This window comes from Gossypium hirsutum, chromosome D10 (assembly GCF_007990345.1).
Source record: "Gossypium hirsutum isolate 1008001.06 chromosome D10, Gossypium_hirsutum_v2.1, whole genome shotgun sequence".
In the NCBI taxonomy this organism is placed as follows: Eukaryota; Viridiplantae; Streptophyta; class Magnoliopsida; order Malvales; family Malvaceae; genus Gossypium; species Gossypium hirsutum.
Window position 1 is genome coordinate 10,048,779 of NC_053446.1, and position 20,852 is coordinate 10,069,630.

The following is a 20,852-nucleotide window of genomic DNA, read 5'->3' on the forward strand; positions in this document are numbered from 1 at the left end:
CATCGTACCGGAACCCTCGAGTAAAAAAGGGAAAGATAAGGTCGACAAGGAATAACTCGGAATTTCTGGTTTATATTTCTATAATCCAAATCTAATTATTAATTATTGTATTTTGATTTAATACTTATGGTAAGTGGTTGAGGTGAGTATTTGACATTTTGATATTGAATTGAATTTATATGTATATGTGATTATATGAAAAATTGATATTGAATATTGATTGTTTTTGAATTATGAAATTAAACCCTATTAATTGTATCGAGTTGAGTCGGATATAGATGGTACGCTATAGGATTGGAAGAGTTCAGAGATTTTTTCGACTTCGAGTCGATGAGACATTGGGTGTCAATTTACTACTTCAGATTAATTCGATGAGGCACTGGGTGCCAATTTACTTCGGTTTAGCCGATGAGACACTGGGTGTCAACTTATTACTCCGAATTATCCGATGATGCACTGGTTGCCAAACTGGTGTGTTTTGGTTAGATCCGTGTATCCATCTGAGTCCGAGTCGTGTTAACAAGGGTAAATGAATAATAAAGTTGTAACAACTCGTTTTCAATGAAATCAGAATAGTGGTTTTAGGACCACATATCCGAAGTCAAAAAAATTTATTTTAATATTATTTTGTGATCTATATCATGATAGAATTATGGTATAAAAATTTCGTTAAGAAATTTTACCGTTTGTATGCTCAATTTGTAAAAAATGACTAAATCGCGTAAAGTGCGAAAGTTGAATTCTATTAGCTAAAGGTGCTAAATAGCTATAGAACCTTAAAGTGGAAGTCCTTATATGGTAATTAGACCATTAAATGAGTTAGTGGATGTGCATGGCTTGGTACTTGAGTAAATTTTAAAGTTAGGTAAGGGCAAAAAGGTAATTAGGTAATTAAAGATAAAATAACACAAATGGCCATCTCTTTCATTCTTGCATGCACCAAAATTTACAGCAAAGAATGGCCATTCGAGAGCTTGAATTTTTGTAATACCCCCTACCTATATTTGTCACCGAAATAGGGTATGAGGCATTACCAAATTTTACCGAATAAATTTTTTGCAAAATCCCAAAGTTTTTTTTAAATCCAATATAACCCATTTTACAAGTATCTAATCTTCCCTGCAAATTTTAAACCGAGACCAATCCAACACAACCAATCAATTTCAACATATTTTCAAGATAGATTTAACGTACTCATAAGATAACCTCATCACATACCAAAACCAAAATTTGTTAGCCATACCAATGGCTAACCATACATTCATTTCACATTAACATTTACTTTACTAGCTTATACATGCCATTGATTTTCAAAATAAAGTATCTTTATATACCGAGATCTTGAGGTTGATAGTGTGATACGTCTCTGACCGAATCCGACCTCCGAGCTCTTAACACTACAAAATAGGAGAAAAAGAAACAGGGTAAGCACTTTGTGCTTAGTAAGTTCATGTAACAAGAATTATACTTACCTAATATTTTCAATACAATGCAATAAACATTTATACACCCATTCAATACATTATTCCCCTATCATGCACAACTCAACATTCAAATTAGTCAAACAATTTCCATATATCAATAATTTATACCATGATTGATGAGCTCATCAATTCCATGATTTCCATTCCCTTGTTATTTTTCCATATTTATCCAGTTGAATTTCTCGGAATTTCGATGCATTTTCAGAAGTACACCTAAGTGTACAAATCCGAGTCCGTCAATTAATATTCATGTGCGCACATTTCCATTTCAGAGAGCACAATTCCGTGAATCTCATCCTTACAGCGGGATTACTAGTCCAGGCTAAATCCCCTGTAATATAAACTCATAGAGTATTATCGGGATTACCAGTCCAGGCTAAATCCCCAGCAATGACAATTACTCTAATGAGCTTGGATCTGAATTACCAGTCCAGGCTAAATTCAGACCCTAATTCGGATTACCTGTCCGGGCTAAATCCATTTTCCACACATTCTCCGGGAGCGCTATATCAGGATAGGATCACCCGCCCGGACTAGATCCTTTTTACCGTCAATTCCTTTTCAGAGATCCATCTAATTTTCCTTCCATTCAACCGAGATTTCTTCCCCTTTTTATCAGATATATCAGTGTTTCATCAATTTTCATACAATGAACATTCAAATCATATTCACATCAATAACAAACATTTCAGGCATTTAAGAATATAATTCAAGTTACACGAACTTACCTCGATATTTGTTCGTAAACAAAAATCTACTAATCCCGAACTTTTTCTTTTCCTCGATCTAGCTTTGTATTTGAATTTTATGGATCTAAATAAATAAATTTAATCATTAATCTAATACAATTCATGTTCATATGTAATATTCTCAATAATTCTATTATTATTTATAGTGCATTCAAAGCTGTTTCACTGCATCATAGTCACTAAATTATTTATATCTTCGGCTACGGAACTCCAAATTAAGATCCGCTAATTTTTTGCGAAACTAAACTCACATATCTTCTTACCATAAAATTTCCAGAATTTTCGGTTTAGCCAATAAGTACAGTTTATTTCTTTAAAGTTTCCCCTGTTTCACTATTTGACAGTTCCGATCCCTCTTCACTAAAAATTAATTATCTCATTGTACAGAATTCGGATGGTGTTTTTATTTGTTTCTTCTGAAAATAGACTAATTAAGGATTCTAATCATATAAATTACAACTCACAATCATTTTTTTACAATTTTTAATAATTTTCCAAAGTCAGAACAGGGGAACCTGAATTCATTCTGACCTTATCTCACAAAATCTATTATATCTCATGATTTACAATTCCATTGCTTACACCGTTTCTTTTATAAGAAACATTTCATATTTTATTCATTCTCTAATTAAGTTTATACAATTTTTGGTGATTTTTCAAAGTTAACCTACTGCTGCTGTCCAAAACTGTTTAGTGCATGATGTTAATTACCATTTTCCTCCCAGACTTTCAATAAATGATAATTTCATCCCTGCTCAATTAACCTCTCAATTGAGCTGATTTTTCTCAATTAACACTTTATTATATCACTTTAAAATATTTTATAACCTTTGGAAATTAGAATTTTAGCACTAGACTTTAATTCCAAACTTTTCACAATTAAGTCCTACAAATCAATTTCTATAGAAATTACCTAATAAAATCATCTCATAAACAAATTAAAACTTAAATTTCATGCTATTTCATCATAAAATTCCAGCACATATTCATATCAACTTTCAATTTCATTCATAAAATCAAAAACTAATAAATTTAGTAATATGACCTAGTTGTAAAAGTCTTAGAAACACCAAAATTACAAGAAAAAGGCAAGGATTAACTCACTTGGTGCAAAAATTATGAAAAACCAGCTTGAATAAACCCTTAGGATGTTTTTGGCTGACGAGAATGCAGAAAAATAAAGAGAATTCTAGATATTCCAATTTGGTCTCATTTTTATGTTAGTAAAATTTGTTATTTTCCTATTTTACCCTTATTTCACTAATTCTCCTGATTTTTCTCAGCTTATGCCGCCCAAAATATCTCCTTTTGGGCTTATTTACAATTTATGTCCCTCCTCATTTAACAATTGAGCTATTTAATCCTTCTAGTAACTTTTACACCTTTTTCAATTTAGTCTTTTTCACTTAATTGACTACCCAAACATTAAAATTTTCTAACAAAATTTTAATACCATATTACTAACATTTCATAAATATTTATAAAAATATTTTCGACTCGATTTTACAAGATCGAGGTCTCAATACCTTTTTTTACCCAATTTCTTCAATAATTTCTTTTTCTAACTAACCACTAAATCGGTAAAATTTTTCTATCAATATTTTATACGATTTTTCTATCATATCAATATTCATGCAAAAATATTAAAATAAATTTCTCTTTAAATCGGATTTGTGGTTACGAAATCACTATTCCGATAACCTTGAATTTGGGCCATTACAATTTTTTAGCCACAAAATCCCTTGCATGTAAGTGATCCTTTGTCCCGTTTTTGTTGATTTTTATGTTTTTGGAATCGTTGTAGCTTAACCTAGCTAACTAGAGGGCTAATTTACAAAACTATTGAATAGTTTGAGTGTTGTCATTGATGAATTTGTTAAGGTTTTGAAGTTTAATGGAAGAAAATGAATTTTGGTTGTTAAATAAACAATTTTTGTTAAGTGAGTTTTGTTGAAATTGTCAATTAAGGGTTAATTTGTGAAATATGAAAATAGGGTGGTAAATGTATGAATTTGAGGAATATATGGGCTGCATAAGCACATATAAAATTTAGCTAGGCTTAGGTGTGGATGAAATTGCATGAATTTCATTTTACGAGCCTAAGGACTAAATTGTAAATAAGTCAAAAGTATAGGGGAAATGGTAATTTTTCCATAATGAATTTTGGTTGATTTGAATAGAATGATGCTTAAATTAGTTAAATTTGATTATATAGATCAAGAAAAGCAACATTCAGAATTAAATCGGGGAAATGATAAAGCCATGGACTAAACAATCATATTTCCGTCGTACAAGTTTAAGGTAAGTTCGTGTAATTAAATTGCGTATTTATATGCTTTAATTGAAATATATGTATGTGAATGGTTTAATCTTTATGTATGATTATCGAGCACATAACCGACAACATACGAAGAATATCGAGCCCCGTTTGAACTTTAAGAATTCGTAGGATACGAATGACATGTCATTAGGGTTACCGATTCCAACTCTTATTAGCTTACCGATACTCAACTCGTATAAGCTTACCGTTATTCAGCTCGGAGGAGCTTAGCGTTTATCGCTCGTATGAGCATACATGTACAGGAATTGATAGATTACAATTCAGTCAGTACACCTCGTGTGTACCACCAGCGTATCTAACGATATTCTAAGTGGTTCAACGGGCATAGTGTTATTACGAGATTATACAAGTTCGATACGAACCAGTACAAGTATTTACATGGAAATGATCTATGTATGATATACAGATACACGGTATAGATGTTACATGTACATGGAATTTAGTAATTATTGAATTCATACATGATTCTTGGTTTTTATATGAATACATGGCTAACTTGATAAATGGTTATGTGATAAGCTTTGGCCAAATTGAATTGTGTTATGATTTGGGTTACTTACCTAAATTTGGGGTTAAATAGTAAGTTTAATTCCGTGTTATATGAATTTACTAAGCTTAATTGCTTACTCTGTTTATTTTTTCGTATTTTATAGTGTTTCAGAAGCTCGTTCGGATTAGAAGTTGTCAGAGATCGTATCACACTATCAAACATTATTTTGGTACTTTTGACTTTATATTTTGGGTTAAATGGCATGTATAGGTCTTTTTGGCTAATGGAAGCCTATATGTCTAGTTGTGTTTTAGCCATTTGATTTGGCTTGTTTTGTGGACATATCTTTTGAATTGTAAATATGTAAATAGGTAAATAGCCTTACAGTATATGATGTATGGTTGTTATGTAAATGACTTGGTTGTGAATTGGTATTTTTGGTACCAAATGGTTGAGATTTATAAGTGGCATACATGTTAAGTTTTAGGCACAAAGATTGCATATACATGTTTGACCAATTAGGTATATTTAGAGAGATAGTTGGCATGATTATGAGTGACCATTTGAGGAGCCTATATGTATCATGATGGTATGTGATATTATTACATATTATAAACTTGACATTGGTTGGTTTTGAATGCCTATTTAGGCCATGGTTATATGCATATTGATGTGTGTAGGTTGGTATCAATTTGGGTGAGAAATATGGCTTAGAAAATGACCTATTTTGGTCCACACGGGCAGAGACACATGTGTGTGTCTTAGCCGTGTATGACACACCAGCTGAGACAGCTGTGTGTTCCCTGTAACTTCCTTAGAAATCAAGTCAGTAGCTTCACACGGCTTAGCACACAGGTGTGTGGCTTGGCCGTGTGCACAAGTCAATATACCCTCCAGTTTTTACAATGCCTAGCACACGGCCTGGCACATAGACGTGTGAGGCCATTTCGAATGGTACATGGCCTGACACACGACGTGTGGTTTGGCCGTGTGACCCAAGTCAGCATGCTCACTAGTTTGGACACAGGCTAGGACATGGACGTGTAGCCCTATTTTGAATGTCCACACGGCCTGGCCACATGGGCGTGTGTCCCCTACACTTTGAAAAATTTTCATGTTTTTCCTAAAAATTCCTTGAGTACTTGGTTTAGTCCCGAACCATTTTTAATGTTTATTTTGAGCATCGAGGGCTCGTATTAGGGACTATATGAATGATTTTGAATGGTTTTTTTTAATGAGAAATGAATATGAAATGTATGATTGTTTGGTTTATAAGTCTGATAATGCTCCGTAACCCTGTTCCAGCGTCGAATACAAGTTAGGGGTGTTACAAAAATCTTATAATTGATATTGAAATGGAATGATATGAGAAATGAAGTGGAATAGTGAATCGAATATTGTATGGATAAAGCAATTGCATAAATGAAATGTGATTTAAATTGTGAAAAGTTATTTCTATAGCAAGTGATGGAAATTGAATATTGTATGATTTTAAAATTTTCAATTGTGTTTAATATTTTATTATACATTTTATATTGTTTTATCTTTAAATATTTGGATTATAGAAATACCACTGAGTTTTACTCAGCGTACGGTTTTGTTTTCCGTGTGCAGGTTAGGTACTAAGTTTTGATCGCCGATTTAGCATCCAACAACAGTCTCGAACTCAAACGTGGTGATGCTTTTCCTTTTATGTTGTCATGTACCTAGGGCATCTAAATATTAATCATTTTGTGGATTGATTGTAAATAAGATTATAAGTTAATATTGGATGGTTATATACATATAAATGTGTTTATGTTTGAGGTCATGATATGACATATTTAAGTTGATGTTTAAACGAAAATGAAATAGGTAAAATAAATTGAAATTGGCATGTTTACAAATTGGATTTGAATGATGTTTTATTTATATGTTTTGATGATATAATTGTGGTAGCTATGAGGGTACATTGGTTAGACACCTAGGATGATTATTTTGACATGTTTTGGATGTGTTTAATCGTGTTTTGAATAAGTTAAACGAATGATTTTTGAATTGCTTAATGTCCAAGCTTGCAGGGAATGGTAAACTTGTTATTTAAGGTAAATTCTGGCCACATGGCCGTGTGAACCCTGTAGCTTTGAAATTTTTTATTATTTTTCGAAAAATTCTCTGAGCTTCCGAATCAGTCCCGACTTGTTTTTAATACGTAATTTGGGCCTCGAGGGCTCGAATAAGGGGCAATATGTATGAGTTTGATTAGTTTTGTCTTTAATATTATATGATATGAAATGCTTGAAATTATGTCTGTTTGATCGGTAAAACTCCGTAACCCTATTTTGGTGACGGATGTGGGTTAAGGTGTTACATAATTAGAAAAAAAATAATTATAAAATAAACATGATGTCATCATTTTTTATCACAGTAATTTTAACTTTGACCCACAATAATATTAACTTGACATGTGTTGCTTGGTAATTGATTAGAAAAATTGATTGGCCTACACTTTGTTTTTGGAGTGTTAGATTGTTTTTCACGAAGACTTCATTTCTTCATGTTCCAATCATCCATGTGTCTAGTTGAAATTCAGTTAGGACTTCCATAGACAGATTTATTTTAATTTTCTGGACATTCAACATCTTTTTAACCATTTTGTGGATGACTTGCGATAGGAATGCTAATCTAAACTAAAATTTGAAGTCCTAAACAAGGACTCTTTCATTTCCAAAGGTTTTGGAATCTTATAATAGAAATGATGGTTTTTAGGACAAAATATTTGGGATGACAGAAATGGTAAAAATATGTTTAGATGCGTAATTTATTTTAGAGTTTTTAGGAGTTCAGCCATTCTTTTTATTTATTAACTAAAATTCAATTAATAAGCGCAGAATGTTGATAAATTATAATACATTTTTAATAAGTGAATGTAGATTCTAATTTTAGAGGAAGCTTAAGGTAGAACGATTATAAACTTCCACTATAAATAATAAAAATTCAAATTCAATAAATCAAAAACTAAACTAGACTAAAATATTGAAATTTTAATTTTAGTAGTATCCATCCTCTCACTAGAAAACTGAATTAATTTACAAAAAAAAAAACGTTGTTTAGGGTTTATAAATTTAAAATAAAATAAAATTATTGTTAGTTACTGGAGATATAGATTTAAGCATTATATTTTATTTTAATCATTTTTAATTTTTATGCTTTTTAAATTTTAAACTTAAGTTATCATCAAACCATATCTATTAAACTCATTAAGTTAAATTCTATTATTTTCAAAATCTAATGCGCTAAACATATTATATATGTGTAACACTATATTAACTTGTTATTTCCACATGTTACTCACCAAAAATTCATTTAACGGCTTAGCGACTATAATTTGCATAAAATTGAAATTTTAAAATTCTAAAAAGTATAGAATTTATAATGATCCAATTAAAGAATATAATCTAAATCTATAATTATACGCATAGTATAAGATTAATAATTGAATTTAAATAAATAAATTTAACACCTACTCTTTGGGTCAAGAAAATTAAAAATTCAAAAAATATAAGGATTAAATTGATCAAATTAAAGTACAATGATAAAATCCACAACTTTTATAGAGTACAAGGACTAAAAGCAGAATTTAACCAAAAAATTAAATTATTCAATCCCAGAGACAGCCTGGGCAAGAGAAGGAATGAATTCAGGACGGGAACAATAAAGCAGCATAGGCGAGGACCAGACCGGACACGTGGCAAACAAAAATACAAATTGATTACAGAACAACAAATAGATGTCTTATAATGTCGGTCAAGGTTCGGTTGATTAAAAAATAGGTTGAGCCCTTTGTATTAATAATGGAGAGAATGAATGTATGTTCGCCGCGTGGCGCGGACCCGGATATTCCTTTTAGATTAGACAAAGATTTTATTATCAACATTTTATTACTAAATAATTAACTTGATTAGTATATATATATTATACATAAATTTAGATTAATTGAATTCATATTTAAAATTAATAATTTTAATTTTTTTATATATTTGATAATTTAAAATTAAAATCATTCCATAGAATGTTTTTCTAAAAAAGTACAAAAAATAATAAATAGATAAAAATTACTTATCAAAATATTTTCAATTAGTTAAATTTTATTTTATTTATTTTAATATTATATTATATTATAAAAAAATTACTTTTGATTTTTTGTTAGTTATTAATTTTAAATAATAGATCAAACAAATTTTATAAATTAAATTCAATATTCTTATTTTTTTAGCATTTAATTTTTTAATTATATTGAATAAGTGGTAAGGAAGAGTATTGGATTGGTTCCGTCAATTTTATTTTTGAATTTATCTTTTTAACTTCAAAATTTTAAATTAAATCTATTCAGCTAACTAACCGAAGCCTCAGTTAGTTATATTGTTTGATAATTTACTTTTATTAATTAAAACTAAATTATTTGTATCATCAAATAAAAAAATTGTAATTGCATTTATGTATAATAGATTAGGGGAGAATTCACAATCTATTTTTTAAATATTTATTTTACTATACCTCATTAATCTCTTGGCCCTATTTTATTCCATAATAAATTATATTAAACTATGATATTAGTGGATATATTTATTAAATTTGACATGAAAATTAAAATTTGCTATAGTATATGTTTTGAGTTGAAAAACATGAAGTTTTTTCTTTTAAAACAAAAATGTCTTTAAATCAATATTTACTGTTTTGTTAAAGTAATGATATTTTTATAATTTAACAACTAAGTAGAGACATAAAACTAATACAATTAAAATCTTTATATACAGTATAGATATATTGGAGGTTGATTGAGTCTTTCCTCAATTATTTAAACATGTTTTATCCTACCATTTAAAGGTAAAAATTTGAGCTTACATACAACCATGTCATGTCGTTGGACTTAAATTTTTAAATCTAAAAGGTTACCATTATTAAAATTTAAAATTTTGAAGGATACTGGTATATTTCATTTTTGTACATCGATTTTTTTCCTAAAATATAAAATTTTTGTCAGTTAGAAAATAAAATGGGGTGAAAGAAAAAGAAGACCTACCCTTAGCTGGAGGAAGATTTGGGTTGTGGAAAAAGGCAAAGCAAGCTAACAGCTACACCGTCCTTGTCCCTCTGTCAGTTTCATCAACCAAACCCAAATCCAAACCCAAACCCAAATCCAAGATTTTGCTTGGATGTTAAAATAAAATATTTGTAGTTTAGAGTAATAGTAAAGCAAAAGGAGCAAAGATTAGGGTGTGAGGGCCAAGCAACCAAAATATTCCAGCTCAATATTAACTTAGCACCCACTACAACTCCAAAAAAAAGTAACAATAAAGACAAGAACAGAAAACAACAGCCACTGCTCACTTACCCCATTTTCTTATCACACCACTTTCTTCCTCTTCCTCTCATCTCATCTGTCGGTGCTGCCATTGCGGTTTATACTTTATAATTTTTCTTTACTTTTGTCTATTCCTCTTTTAATCAAGATGAGCATGTATGGGAGAGATCCCTGGGGAGGGCCGCTGGAGATAAACGCGGCTGATTCCGCCACTGATGATGACAGGAGTAGGAATCTGCAAGACCTGGACAGGGCTGCGCTCTCTCGCCCTTTGGACGAGACGCAGCAGAGCTGGCTGCTTGGCCCCAGCGAGCAGAAGAAGAAGAAGAAGTACGTTGATCTCGGGTGCATCATTGTCAGCCGCAAGATCTTTGTCTGGACGGTTGGGACCTTGGTCGTCTCAGCCGTCCTTGCCGGATTAATCACCTTAATCGTCAAGACCGTTCCACGTCATCACCACGGCAAGCCTCCTCCTGATAACTACACTCTCGCACTTCACAAAGCCCTCATGTTCTTCAATGCTCAGCGTTGTACGTTTCTCTTCCTTCAGTTTTAGCTTCAGTTATCAGATCTAAGTTGGGTATTGGTCAGATCAGATTATACCCATGCTTTTAGGGTATATAATAATATAATAATATAATAATAGCTTTTGTTGCGACAATGTCAGTCTTTCCTGACCCATAATAATGGTAATAATCTAATTTATAAATGCACTGCAGCCGGGAAGTTACCCAAGCATAATAACGTGTCCTGGAGAGGAAACTCGTGCCTCCGAGATGGAAAGTCCGATCCCGGCACTACAATGAAGGATCTGGTCGGCGGTTACTACGACGCTGGAGATGCTATCAAGTTCAACTTCCCTGCATCTTTTGCCATGACCATGTTGAGCTGGAGCGTCGTTGAGTACAGTGCTAAATACGAGGCTGCCGGTGAACTTAATCATGTTAAGGAGATTATCAAATGGGGTACTGATTATCTGCTCAAGACCTTCAACAATTCAGCTGATACCATAGATAATATTGCAGCGCAGGTATAATTATACAGATACTATTCCTTATTTCATTGTTCTTTGTCCATTTATCGATGCTAAGTTATAAATTTATAGGTTGGAGTAGGAGATACATCCGGAGGCAGTACTACACCCAATGATCATTATTGCTGGATGCGCCCTGAGGACATTGATTACCCGCGCCCTGTCTATGAATGTCACAGCTGCTCCGATCTTGCTGCTGAAATGGCTGCTGCTTTGGCTGCTGCTTCCATTGTTTTCAAAGACAACAAGGCGTACTCTCAAAAGCTTGTCCATGGTGCACGGACAGTCTTTCAGTTTGCCAGGGATCAAAGAGGCAGATATAGTGCTGGTGGTTCTGACCCTGCCCTCTTTTATAACTCCTCCAGTTACTGGGATGAGTTTGTTTGGGGTGGAGCTTGGTTATACTACGCCACTGGGAATTCTTCCTACCTTCAGTTGGCTACTCATCCTAAACTTGCCAAGCATGCCGGTGCATTCTGGGGAGGCCCAGATTATGGCGTTCTTAGCTGGGACAACAAGCTTGCTGGTGCTCAGGTAACTTTATGCTGTTGTCTTCTACTCTTGTACCTTTTGTTACTGTCTGCACTATTTGGTTATTTGATGCAAGGCTTTTCTGGTAAAATTTTGCTTTTCTGGTAAAATTTTTCTCAGAACTTGTATATTAGGTTTGGTTTGTGTTGTTTGCAGCTATATGATATTCAAATGCAATTTAGATGAATTTTCTTGATACAATCAATTAGCTATCTTTCTACCATTTGGAAATATTCTTCCAGTTTTTTGCCCTATATTCATAGGGGTAAAATTTTATCGTAGATCTTGTTTCTTTGTCTTTGTTTGTCTTCGATATCAGGTAGTCTTAACAATATTTGAAGCACCATGGCCACTCAGCACTAAGCTCATTTTTTGTCATTAATCATTTGTTTCCTTGGTCTTTTTTCTCTTCTTTGTATATCATTGTACTACAAAATCATTGATCATACATTTCCTGTATCTGATCTAGCTAGCTTCAAGCCTGTTAAAGTTGCTACTTATGCTTCCTAGACGGATTAATTTTTAATTAGTGTGCTTAATTGTGTACGTCACTGTTTGCAGTAACAGGTTATACATTTACTACTTGTCCTAATTTGCCTGTACAGGGTTTATCAACTTTTGTCATTATTTAGCGATAGAACCTTTTGGAGATAGCTTTTATGTTCATCACTAATATAACCAATGTTTTGTGTTTTAGGTGCTTCTGAGCCGGTTGAGATTGTTTTTAAGTCCTGGGTATCCATATGAGGAAATATTGAGAACGTTTCACAATCAAACCAGCATAGTTATGTGCTCATTCCTTCCAGTTTTTACTAGCTTTAATAGAACTAAAGGTAAACATATCTCCTGCTTTTGTTAACCATGTCATACTCAATTGTGTTTGCTATGTACCTTTCTTTGACCTTGGTAACTTTGGACATTTAACAGGCGGTTTGATTCAGTTAAACCATGGTAGGCCTCAGCCTCTGCAGTATGTTGTCAATGCAGCCTTCTTAGCCGCATTATACAGTGATTATCTTGATGCTGCTGATACACCTGGATGGTATTGTGGTCCCAATTTCTATTCAACTGATGTCTTGCGTGAATTTGCCAAAACCCAGGTATGTTTTTGTCTGTTCTTTTTCAAAAGATAGTCCAGGAGAAATGTTTCATACCACTTGACTTGAATCATACCAAGGCTGCTAGCTAATAATTTTGTTTCTTTGGCTTTTACTTTGCAGATGGATTACATCCTTGGCAAAAATCCTCGGAAAATGAGCTTTGTTGTGGGTTTTGGTAACCATTACCCAAAACATGTTCACCATAGAGGTGCATCTATCCCTAAGAATAAGATCAGATATAACTGTAAGGGGGGATGGAAATGGAGGGATTCAAAAAAGCCAAACCCGAATACGCTTGTGGGAGCCATGGTTGCTGGACCTGACAAGCATGATGGATTTCACGATGTTCGCACCAACTACAACTACACTGAACCAACTCTTGCAGGCAATGCTGGTTTGGTTGCTGCACTTGTGGCATTGTCTGGTGACAAGTCAACTGGAATTGACAAGAATACCATATTTTCTGCAGTTCCACCAATGTTTCCCACACCGCCACCACCTCCAGCACCTTGGAAGCCATAAATATGCTTTTAGATCCTTTAAATGTTTCCTTTTTGTGTGACTTAGTCTTATGATTTTGTAAGTGTTTTTTGGCACCTTGATGACCTTGAAAGTGAAAGTAGTGCAAAGGGCAAGGAAGGAGATGTGCAATGGAACAAAGCTGCAGTAAACTGATGGTGGTTTGGCTATTAGATTGGAGAATAGGACTAGCATTCAGGATCTGATAATTTGAATATGAAGTCCATTTGGATTTCACGGTATACATAGTGTATATGTATGGTATTAATACTGTATTCTTTGAAACACGAGTTTAAACACTTAAATTGATTTAACAATAAATTTGTGTCTAATATCTAATGGTTGCCGTTTTCAGAGCATAGAAATCTCGCCTTAGCAGTTCACTGTTGTTCTTTTCTCCCTTTTGAGTATTTCTCACAAACCAGACCGGGAGTGTGCTTGAATCAGAATGTATGTGGTTTTTGTGTATTTATTCCTCTTTTCTTTGTATCTCAAGGTTTTGTTTTTGATTTCTAAATGGCAAGTTAAGCGTATAATGACGACATGTGTACCCCGCTCTCAATGATTTCAAAGTAACACAAAATTTTGAAGTGGTAAAATTGGTGCATGGAAACAGCCAAGCTATCGACGGGGCCGGAAAATTGGAGAGTAAAGGATTGGGTGGGTTAGTAGCAGAATCTAGGGTAGCTGTGTTGCAAAGAAAAAGAAAAAATGTGGGTTCAGCTCAAGTTATTCCTATCAACTGTGACTGAGATTTGCGCTTTTCTTGTCACTTGGTTGATTCTTTGGCAATTTATTATTATTTTTATTTTTCCGTTTCAACTGTCCTCAGTTAAATTCTTTTCCCTCGCGTTTGTATATGCTTATTCTTTAGGCACCTTTTCGTCTTCCTTTTAAGGCATTTTATATATTGGTGACAGCAACCATACGACAGTATTGCATTTGTTTTATTTCTTGGCACATTGTATGAAATTAAGATATGTCGGCAGAAGAAGAGTCCAATTCTCTCGAGTTTACACCAACCTGGGTGGTAGCTGCTGTCTGTTTCATCATTGTTCTCATATCTATTATCGCTGAACGATGTCTTCATCGCCTCGGGAAGGTTTCTGAAACAATTTTGCTCCTCCTCTATGTTTAACTAGTATAATATCACATTGTATGAAATTAAGAAAATCTTTCCATTGTTTTGTGTTTGGCAATCCAGTACTTGAAGCATAAGAAACAAGATGCACTATTTGAAGCATTACAAAAATTGAAAGAAGGTTTGCTTTCTTACTTTTTCTCTCTTCTCATATTAGCTTGCTAGAAATTCTTTAAGTTAATAGTTGGGCAGCTCATGTCGTTGTCATAAAACAGTGCATATTTAAATATGCAACATTAATGAGGTAAAAGGAATACGGGAAGGATTTCATTACAAATAATCTCCCAAGCTAGTAAACACGGTGTATATAACTTCACCATGCCTTGAATTTGTAAGTTTATGGTTTTTCCTAACCAATTCCTTACTGATGTTTGTTGACAGAGCTGATGCTATTAGGATTCATTTCCCTTCTATTAACTGTCTTTCAAGGTCTAGTATGTGAAATTTGCATCCCGGCTTACTTCGCAACTAGTCTGCTTCCATGCAAGAGGCATAGTGAAGAGAAAACTCATGAAGAATATACTTCTCAAGCTATAAACAATAGACGGCGCTTGTTCTCCACAGATAGCGGCTCAGACCATTGTTCGCGTGAGGTATATTATCATGGTCTCACAAAATTGTTAAGTTTCCAATACTGTGCTCGTGCTTGCTAAAGCATATGGTGTGGAGTCACTTAACTTATGGGGTACTATCTGACTAATATGACTTGAAGTAGAATAAGGCACCTCGTAAATGCTCAATCTCTTCCTCCATGCTATGATTTTGCATTGCATATATTAGACCACACACACGACACAGATGTATGAATTGCCTATATAACAACACAATATTTTCTCAAAATATCTCAAGTGTGTATATTCGAGATTCTATATATGTACCAAACCATATTCAAAAAGTTACCTCATGTAGAATGAATATAACAACTCACTGCAAATCTTTGTCCTTGTGAGCTTCATTTCCTTACTTTGAAGGGAAAAATACATTATTAATGAACTGCAGACAACACTAAACATTTCCAGAAGAGATTGATCTGATTTTGGCTCCAAATCGTGCTCAAATCTGATTTTCTTTTCTTTCCTTCTTTTTTTATTTTTATTTTATCTCAGGGGAAGGTCCCCTTATTGTCACTGGAAGCATTACATCATCTGCACATTTTCATCTTTGTATTGGCAGTTGTTCACGTGATATTCTGCGTCATTACGATGGTTCTTGGAGGAGCAAGGGTGATGTTTTGTTACTATTAGAGTTGTGTGATTCAAATTCCAAGAGATTGCTTGCAATGCAAGTTAAACAAAATATATCTTCTTTCTAAAAGATTTAGTATTTATGTGTATAATATATTTAGTATTTATTAACATAATATATTTAACTTTGATTAGAAATAAGTTTTTCAACCTATAAATAGATGTAGTCGAAACTACTTTTACAATCATTCGAATTCAACGTGGTGAATTTTCTTCTCCTTTGCCCGTGCTTTTTTCCCGAAAGGGTTTCACGTAAAAATCTGTGTGTTCTTTATTTTTATTTCTTTTTTCTTTGCGACATATTGTCGTTCTATTTTTACAGTTTCTTCTTACAAATTAGATTATTTATTTCAAAGTATGTTTTGTCTTTATATAACTACAACTTTGGTTAGTAATATGTTTTACATATGCAAGTATACATAATCAAGGTAATCGAAACTATTAGCAGGGACAACTTAGTTGATATATAAGATTGTTTTGTTGGGCAAGTACTCGAAATCCTTTTTTTTTCTTTTTTTCAACCCTACAGACTAAGGCAGTTCGTAAATTTTCTTCATCTTATGCAGATACGACAATGGAAGCAGTGGGAAGAATTGATTTTGAAACATGGAAATGGTGACAAGAATAAAAAATTCCAAACTAAGCTATCTTTGATTTCTATTTGGTAAGATTGTTGTTAACCATGTTATCTGGTCCAGCAGAGGATACCGATCATCATCATACATTTTTTGCACGACATGCACAAGGATATTGGAGAAGGGCAGCTGTTGTGAGCTGGATTGTAAGTCTTGTAGTCGTTTATATTATTCTGGTAAATGTAAATGAGTTAAATTTTGCTGTCTTCAAGGTAGCCAACCTGTGAACCACACCTTGCCTTTTCAAATAAGGCTTTTTGGACCTGTGTTCCTTGAGAATTTAACTTTTATATATATATATATAGCTGTAAACATTAAGCATTATTTTGACATGATCACTATATGACATCAATTACATATGTTGTTTTGGCAGATGTCATTCTTCAAACAGTTTTATGATTCTGTTACCAAGTCAGACTACTTAGCACTTCGAGAAGGGTTTATCAGAGTTAAGTCCCTAAACCATCATGATCATCAATAATACTATTAGGAACAATTAGTTTTGTCTATGGCTTGATGAAAAGGGTGTTACCGATTACCTCTTCTCCCCACAGACTCAAGGTCATAGAAACTTTGATTTTCACGGTTACATGATTCGGACACTTGAAGTGGACTTCAAAAAGATTGTTGGCATAAGGTGATCAATTCTTTTTTCTTTAAAATCAGATTTATTCTAAGTTTAAGATACATAACCCCTACTAATATTTCATCCTGTGTCACATATATATAGCTGGTACCTGTGGCTATTTGTGGTGGTGTTTTTGCTATTGAACGTGGAAGGTAATTTTCCTTTAATCTAAATGGCATAGCAGTGCTTTTGGTTACACAGTGTTCGATGTATGAGATTCTATGTACCCCTAACATATTTGTATATATCTAAGCAGGGTGGCATACTTATTTTTGGTTATCGTTTCTCCCTGTCATTGTAAGTAGATTAATTAGCCATATTCAGTGGTTTAGGAATATTATTGAGAGTCAGATGACATTAATTGTTTGAGTTGAATGGAGGTGTACAGCTTTTACTTCTCGTGGGAACCAAGTTAGAGCACATTATCACTCGCTTAGCGCAAGAGGTGGATGTGAGTGAAGCAACACAAGTTAAACCTTCCGACACACATTTTTGGTTCGAAAAGCCTGGAATCGTTCTTCACTTGATTCATTTTATTCTCTTTCAAAATGCATTTGAGCTTGCATTCTTCTTCTGGATATTGGTATGTCTAGCAATATCTGCTTTTTAAACTCTTTGGCTATGTATATTACTGATCTAGTTTGTTTCATACAGTGTACATATGGATTCCATTCATGCATCATGGAAAGAATGAGCTATATCATCCCTAGACTTATAATGGGGTAAAAACATTTGACATTTGATGATTTCAAAGTCCATTTACTTGTTTTACAGAACTTTTTGGTTTTTGCAGTGTAATGGTTCAAGTTCTATGCAGTTACAGCACCTTGCCTTTGTATGCTTTGGTCACACTGGTAGGTATTTCTACACAAATATGTTTATCCATGAGTGAAGTGGCCTTAGCTTGTGTGTTTTGATGGTTGCATGATACACAATCAAAGATGGGTAGTCAATTGAAGGAAGGACTGTTTAAGGAGTTTGTGCGGTCGTCATTGGACAAGTGGTTCACGGAGAGAAAAGGTGAAGCAAGCAAGCATGAGTCCACAAATACCACACAGATGGATAGAATGGTGAAAGAATCTTATCAAAGCATGCCAACCGGAATGAGTATCGCGGGAGAAACTACACTATCGATAACAGTGCAGTATAGTGGACCAAACCCATGAACCGTCAACTACTTGTGTTACCCTCACCAACTAGTGAAATTATTAATCATTAAGCTTTATGTTTCAAGTTTCTATCTAATCTTTATACCTTGACCTACCTCAAATCAAGCTAGGTTTACTTAAAATATAAAAGGGAACACTGGCTGGGAATATCATGTGAATAATAAAAAAAATTTACTTAATTTTACTTAAAAGTTTTTAATGAATTAAGTAATTTCTAAATCAACTGGAAAAATACTTAATTTTTTTTAATGTTACTCAAAACCTTAAGTTCATAAAATTGATAAATATAAATGATATAATATAATTTAAATTTGAAATTTCAACAAAAATGATATAATATAAATTGAAATTGAAATTTTAAAAAAATTGATAATACATAATATAAGTTCAAAAAATCAAAATTGATAAATTTAAAATTTATCTAAATTTCTGACCTTACATATTTAATTCCTAATCAAATTTATATTTAATTATAAATACTACTTTTCTTCCTAATTACCCTTTTTAATATGATTAATTGATTCCATTTCAATTATAAAAATATATTCTATTTTTTCTTTATTTCTTTCCTTTCACAACTATAGCCGTTGTCGTAAGTCATTGCTGTCCATCGCATTCTTGGGCTAATCCTAACACCAGATGGAAGCCTCTTTTTTTCTTTTTCTAGTCCCATGGCTTGGATTTCATTATTATGTAAATAGTAAAAATTGAAATTTATTATAAAACTAGACAAAGAATAGAAAAATTAAGAGAGAAAAAAAAGATAATGAAATGAACTTTCACTTAGGATATAATAAGCTTGTACATGCCCTTTATTTATAGGGCTTCAAGTATCATAAGTTATAAAGCATTAATGACCAACATTAATTTAGGGGTTACAAACTAATGAACTTAGGAATTATAGACAATCATTCTTTAGGGGTTACAATAAGATAAATTTGAGGGGGTTATGGACATCTATTTATCAATGGATTTGCAACACTCTCCATTGGATATCCATCAATGAAAATGTCTCGTAAAAAAATTTATTAGGAAAAATCTTATGAGATAAAAATCTAATAAAGGAAAAGAGTACATAATCTATTATTATAAGTTGCCTCGTTAAAAACTTTTACCTGGAAAACCCAATGAGACAAAAAATGGTTAAAGGAAAATAGTGTAACATGTTTTTGACTCCCTCCTAATGACAACATCACATTACATCTTTGAGTCGGCGCACTCCAATCTTGTGTAGTAATCTTTCAAATGTTGAAGTTGGTAATGCCTTGGTAAAAAGATATGCTAAATTATCACTAGAACGAATTTGTTGAACTTCCATATAACATTTTTTCTCAAGATCATGAGTGAAAAATAATTTTGGTGAAATATGTTTCATTTTATCACATTTGATGTGACCCCCTTCAATTAAGATATACATGTTGCATTATCTTCGCATAAAATAGTTGACATATTCTCTTGAAAAGGCAAATTATGTATCTACTAGAAATGTTGTGTCAATAACCTTAACCAAACACACTCTCGACTTGCCTCATGCATTGCAATTATTTCTGCACGATATGAAGAGGCAGCAACTAATGTTTGTTTTGTTGAACGCCATAATATGACAGTATCTCCACATGTAAATAAATATCTCATTTGAGATTTACTTTTATGTGGATCTGATAAATATTCAACATCATCATAGCCAACTAATAGGGATTTTGAATAATTTGAATAAAATAATCCCGTATCAATGGTCCCACTGAGATATTTAAATACATGTTTAATTTCATTCCAATGTCTACATGTTGGAGAAGAACTAAATCTTGCTAACAAGTTTACAACGAAAGTTATATCAAGTCTTGTGTTGTTTGCAAGATACATCAATGCTTCTATGACGCTTAGATATGGTATTTCAAGATCAAGAAATTCTTCATCATTCTTGCAAGGATGAATTTTATCTTTATTCATATCTAACGATAAAAAAAACCACTGGGGTACTCAATGGATGTGTTTTATCCATGTAAATTTCTTTAAGATCTTTTCTGTATAAGTTGACTGATGGACATGGATTCCATCTTTTAAATGTTCAATCTGCAGGTTAAGAAAAAACTTTGTTTTTTCAAGATATTTTATCTCAAATTCTTTCTTTAAACAATTTACTGCATTTTGAAACTCTTCAGAACTTCCAATAATATTTAGATCATCAACATAAACAGAAATTATCATAAAATATGATCCAAACCTTTTTATGAAGAATCATGGACAAATTGAATAGTTTTTATAATATTATTTTAACAAATATTCACTAAGACGATTGTACCACATACGTCTAAATTGTTTTAATCCATATAAATTTTTCTTTAATCTGATCCATCAATTTTCCCAAGAAACTCTATATCCTTCAGGGATTTTAAATCCTTCAGGGATTTTAAATTCTTCAAGGATTTTCATATAAATTTTAC

At 32.7% G+C, this 20,852-nt stretch overlaps 2 protein-coding genes across 3 annotated transcripts; both read left to right on the forward strand.

Annotated features, from left to right (window-relative positions):
- The first annotated feature begins 10,298 nt into the window (after window positions 1–10,298).
- Window positions 10,299–13,925, forward strand: LOC107914187 (endoglucanase 25). The gene is made up of 6 exons (XM_016842991.2): window positions 10,299–10,938; window positions 11,128–11,438; window positions 11,514–11,975; window positions 12,670–12,805; window positions 12,900–13,072; window positions 13,193–13,925. Exons 1-6 carry the CDS (start codon window positions 10,557–10,559, stop codon window positions 13,592–13,594), a joined length of 1,866 nt encoding a protein of 621 aa, XP_016698480.1. The 5' UTR covers window positions 10,299–10,556; the 3' UTR covers window positions 13,595–13,925.
- An 18-nt stretch (window positions 13,926–13,943) lies between these two features.
- LOC107914188 (MLO-like protein 13) lies at window positions 13,944–18,477 on the forward strand. 2 transcript variants are annotated; one of them, XM_016842992.2, is made up of 14 exons: window positions 13,944–14,693; window positions 14,796–14,853; window positions 15,114–15,325; window positions 15,839–15,955; window positions 16,543–16,591; window positions 16,678–16,757; window positions 16,985–17,059; window positions 17,166–17,248; window positions 17,342–17,391; window positions 17,496–17,536; window positions 17,628–17,822; window positions 17,894–17,961; window positions 18,033–18,093; window positions 18,181–18,477. In XM_016842992.2, exons 1-14 carry the CDS (start codon window positions 14,571–14,573, stop codon window positions 18,403–18,405), a joined length of 1,437 nt encoding a protein of 478 aa, XP_016698481.1. In that variant the 5' UTR covers window positions 13,944–14,570; the 3' UTR covers window positions 18,406–18,477. The 2 variants fall into 2 exon arrangements, with proteins under 2 accessions (XP_016698481.1, XP_040959016.1); XM_041103082.1 differs by lacking the exon at window positions 15,839–15,955.
- Window positions 18,478–20,852: the final 2,375 nt, after the last annotated feature.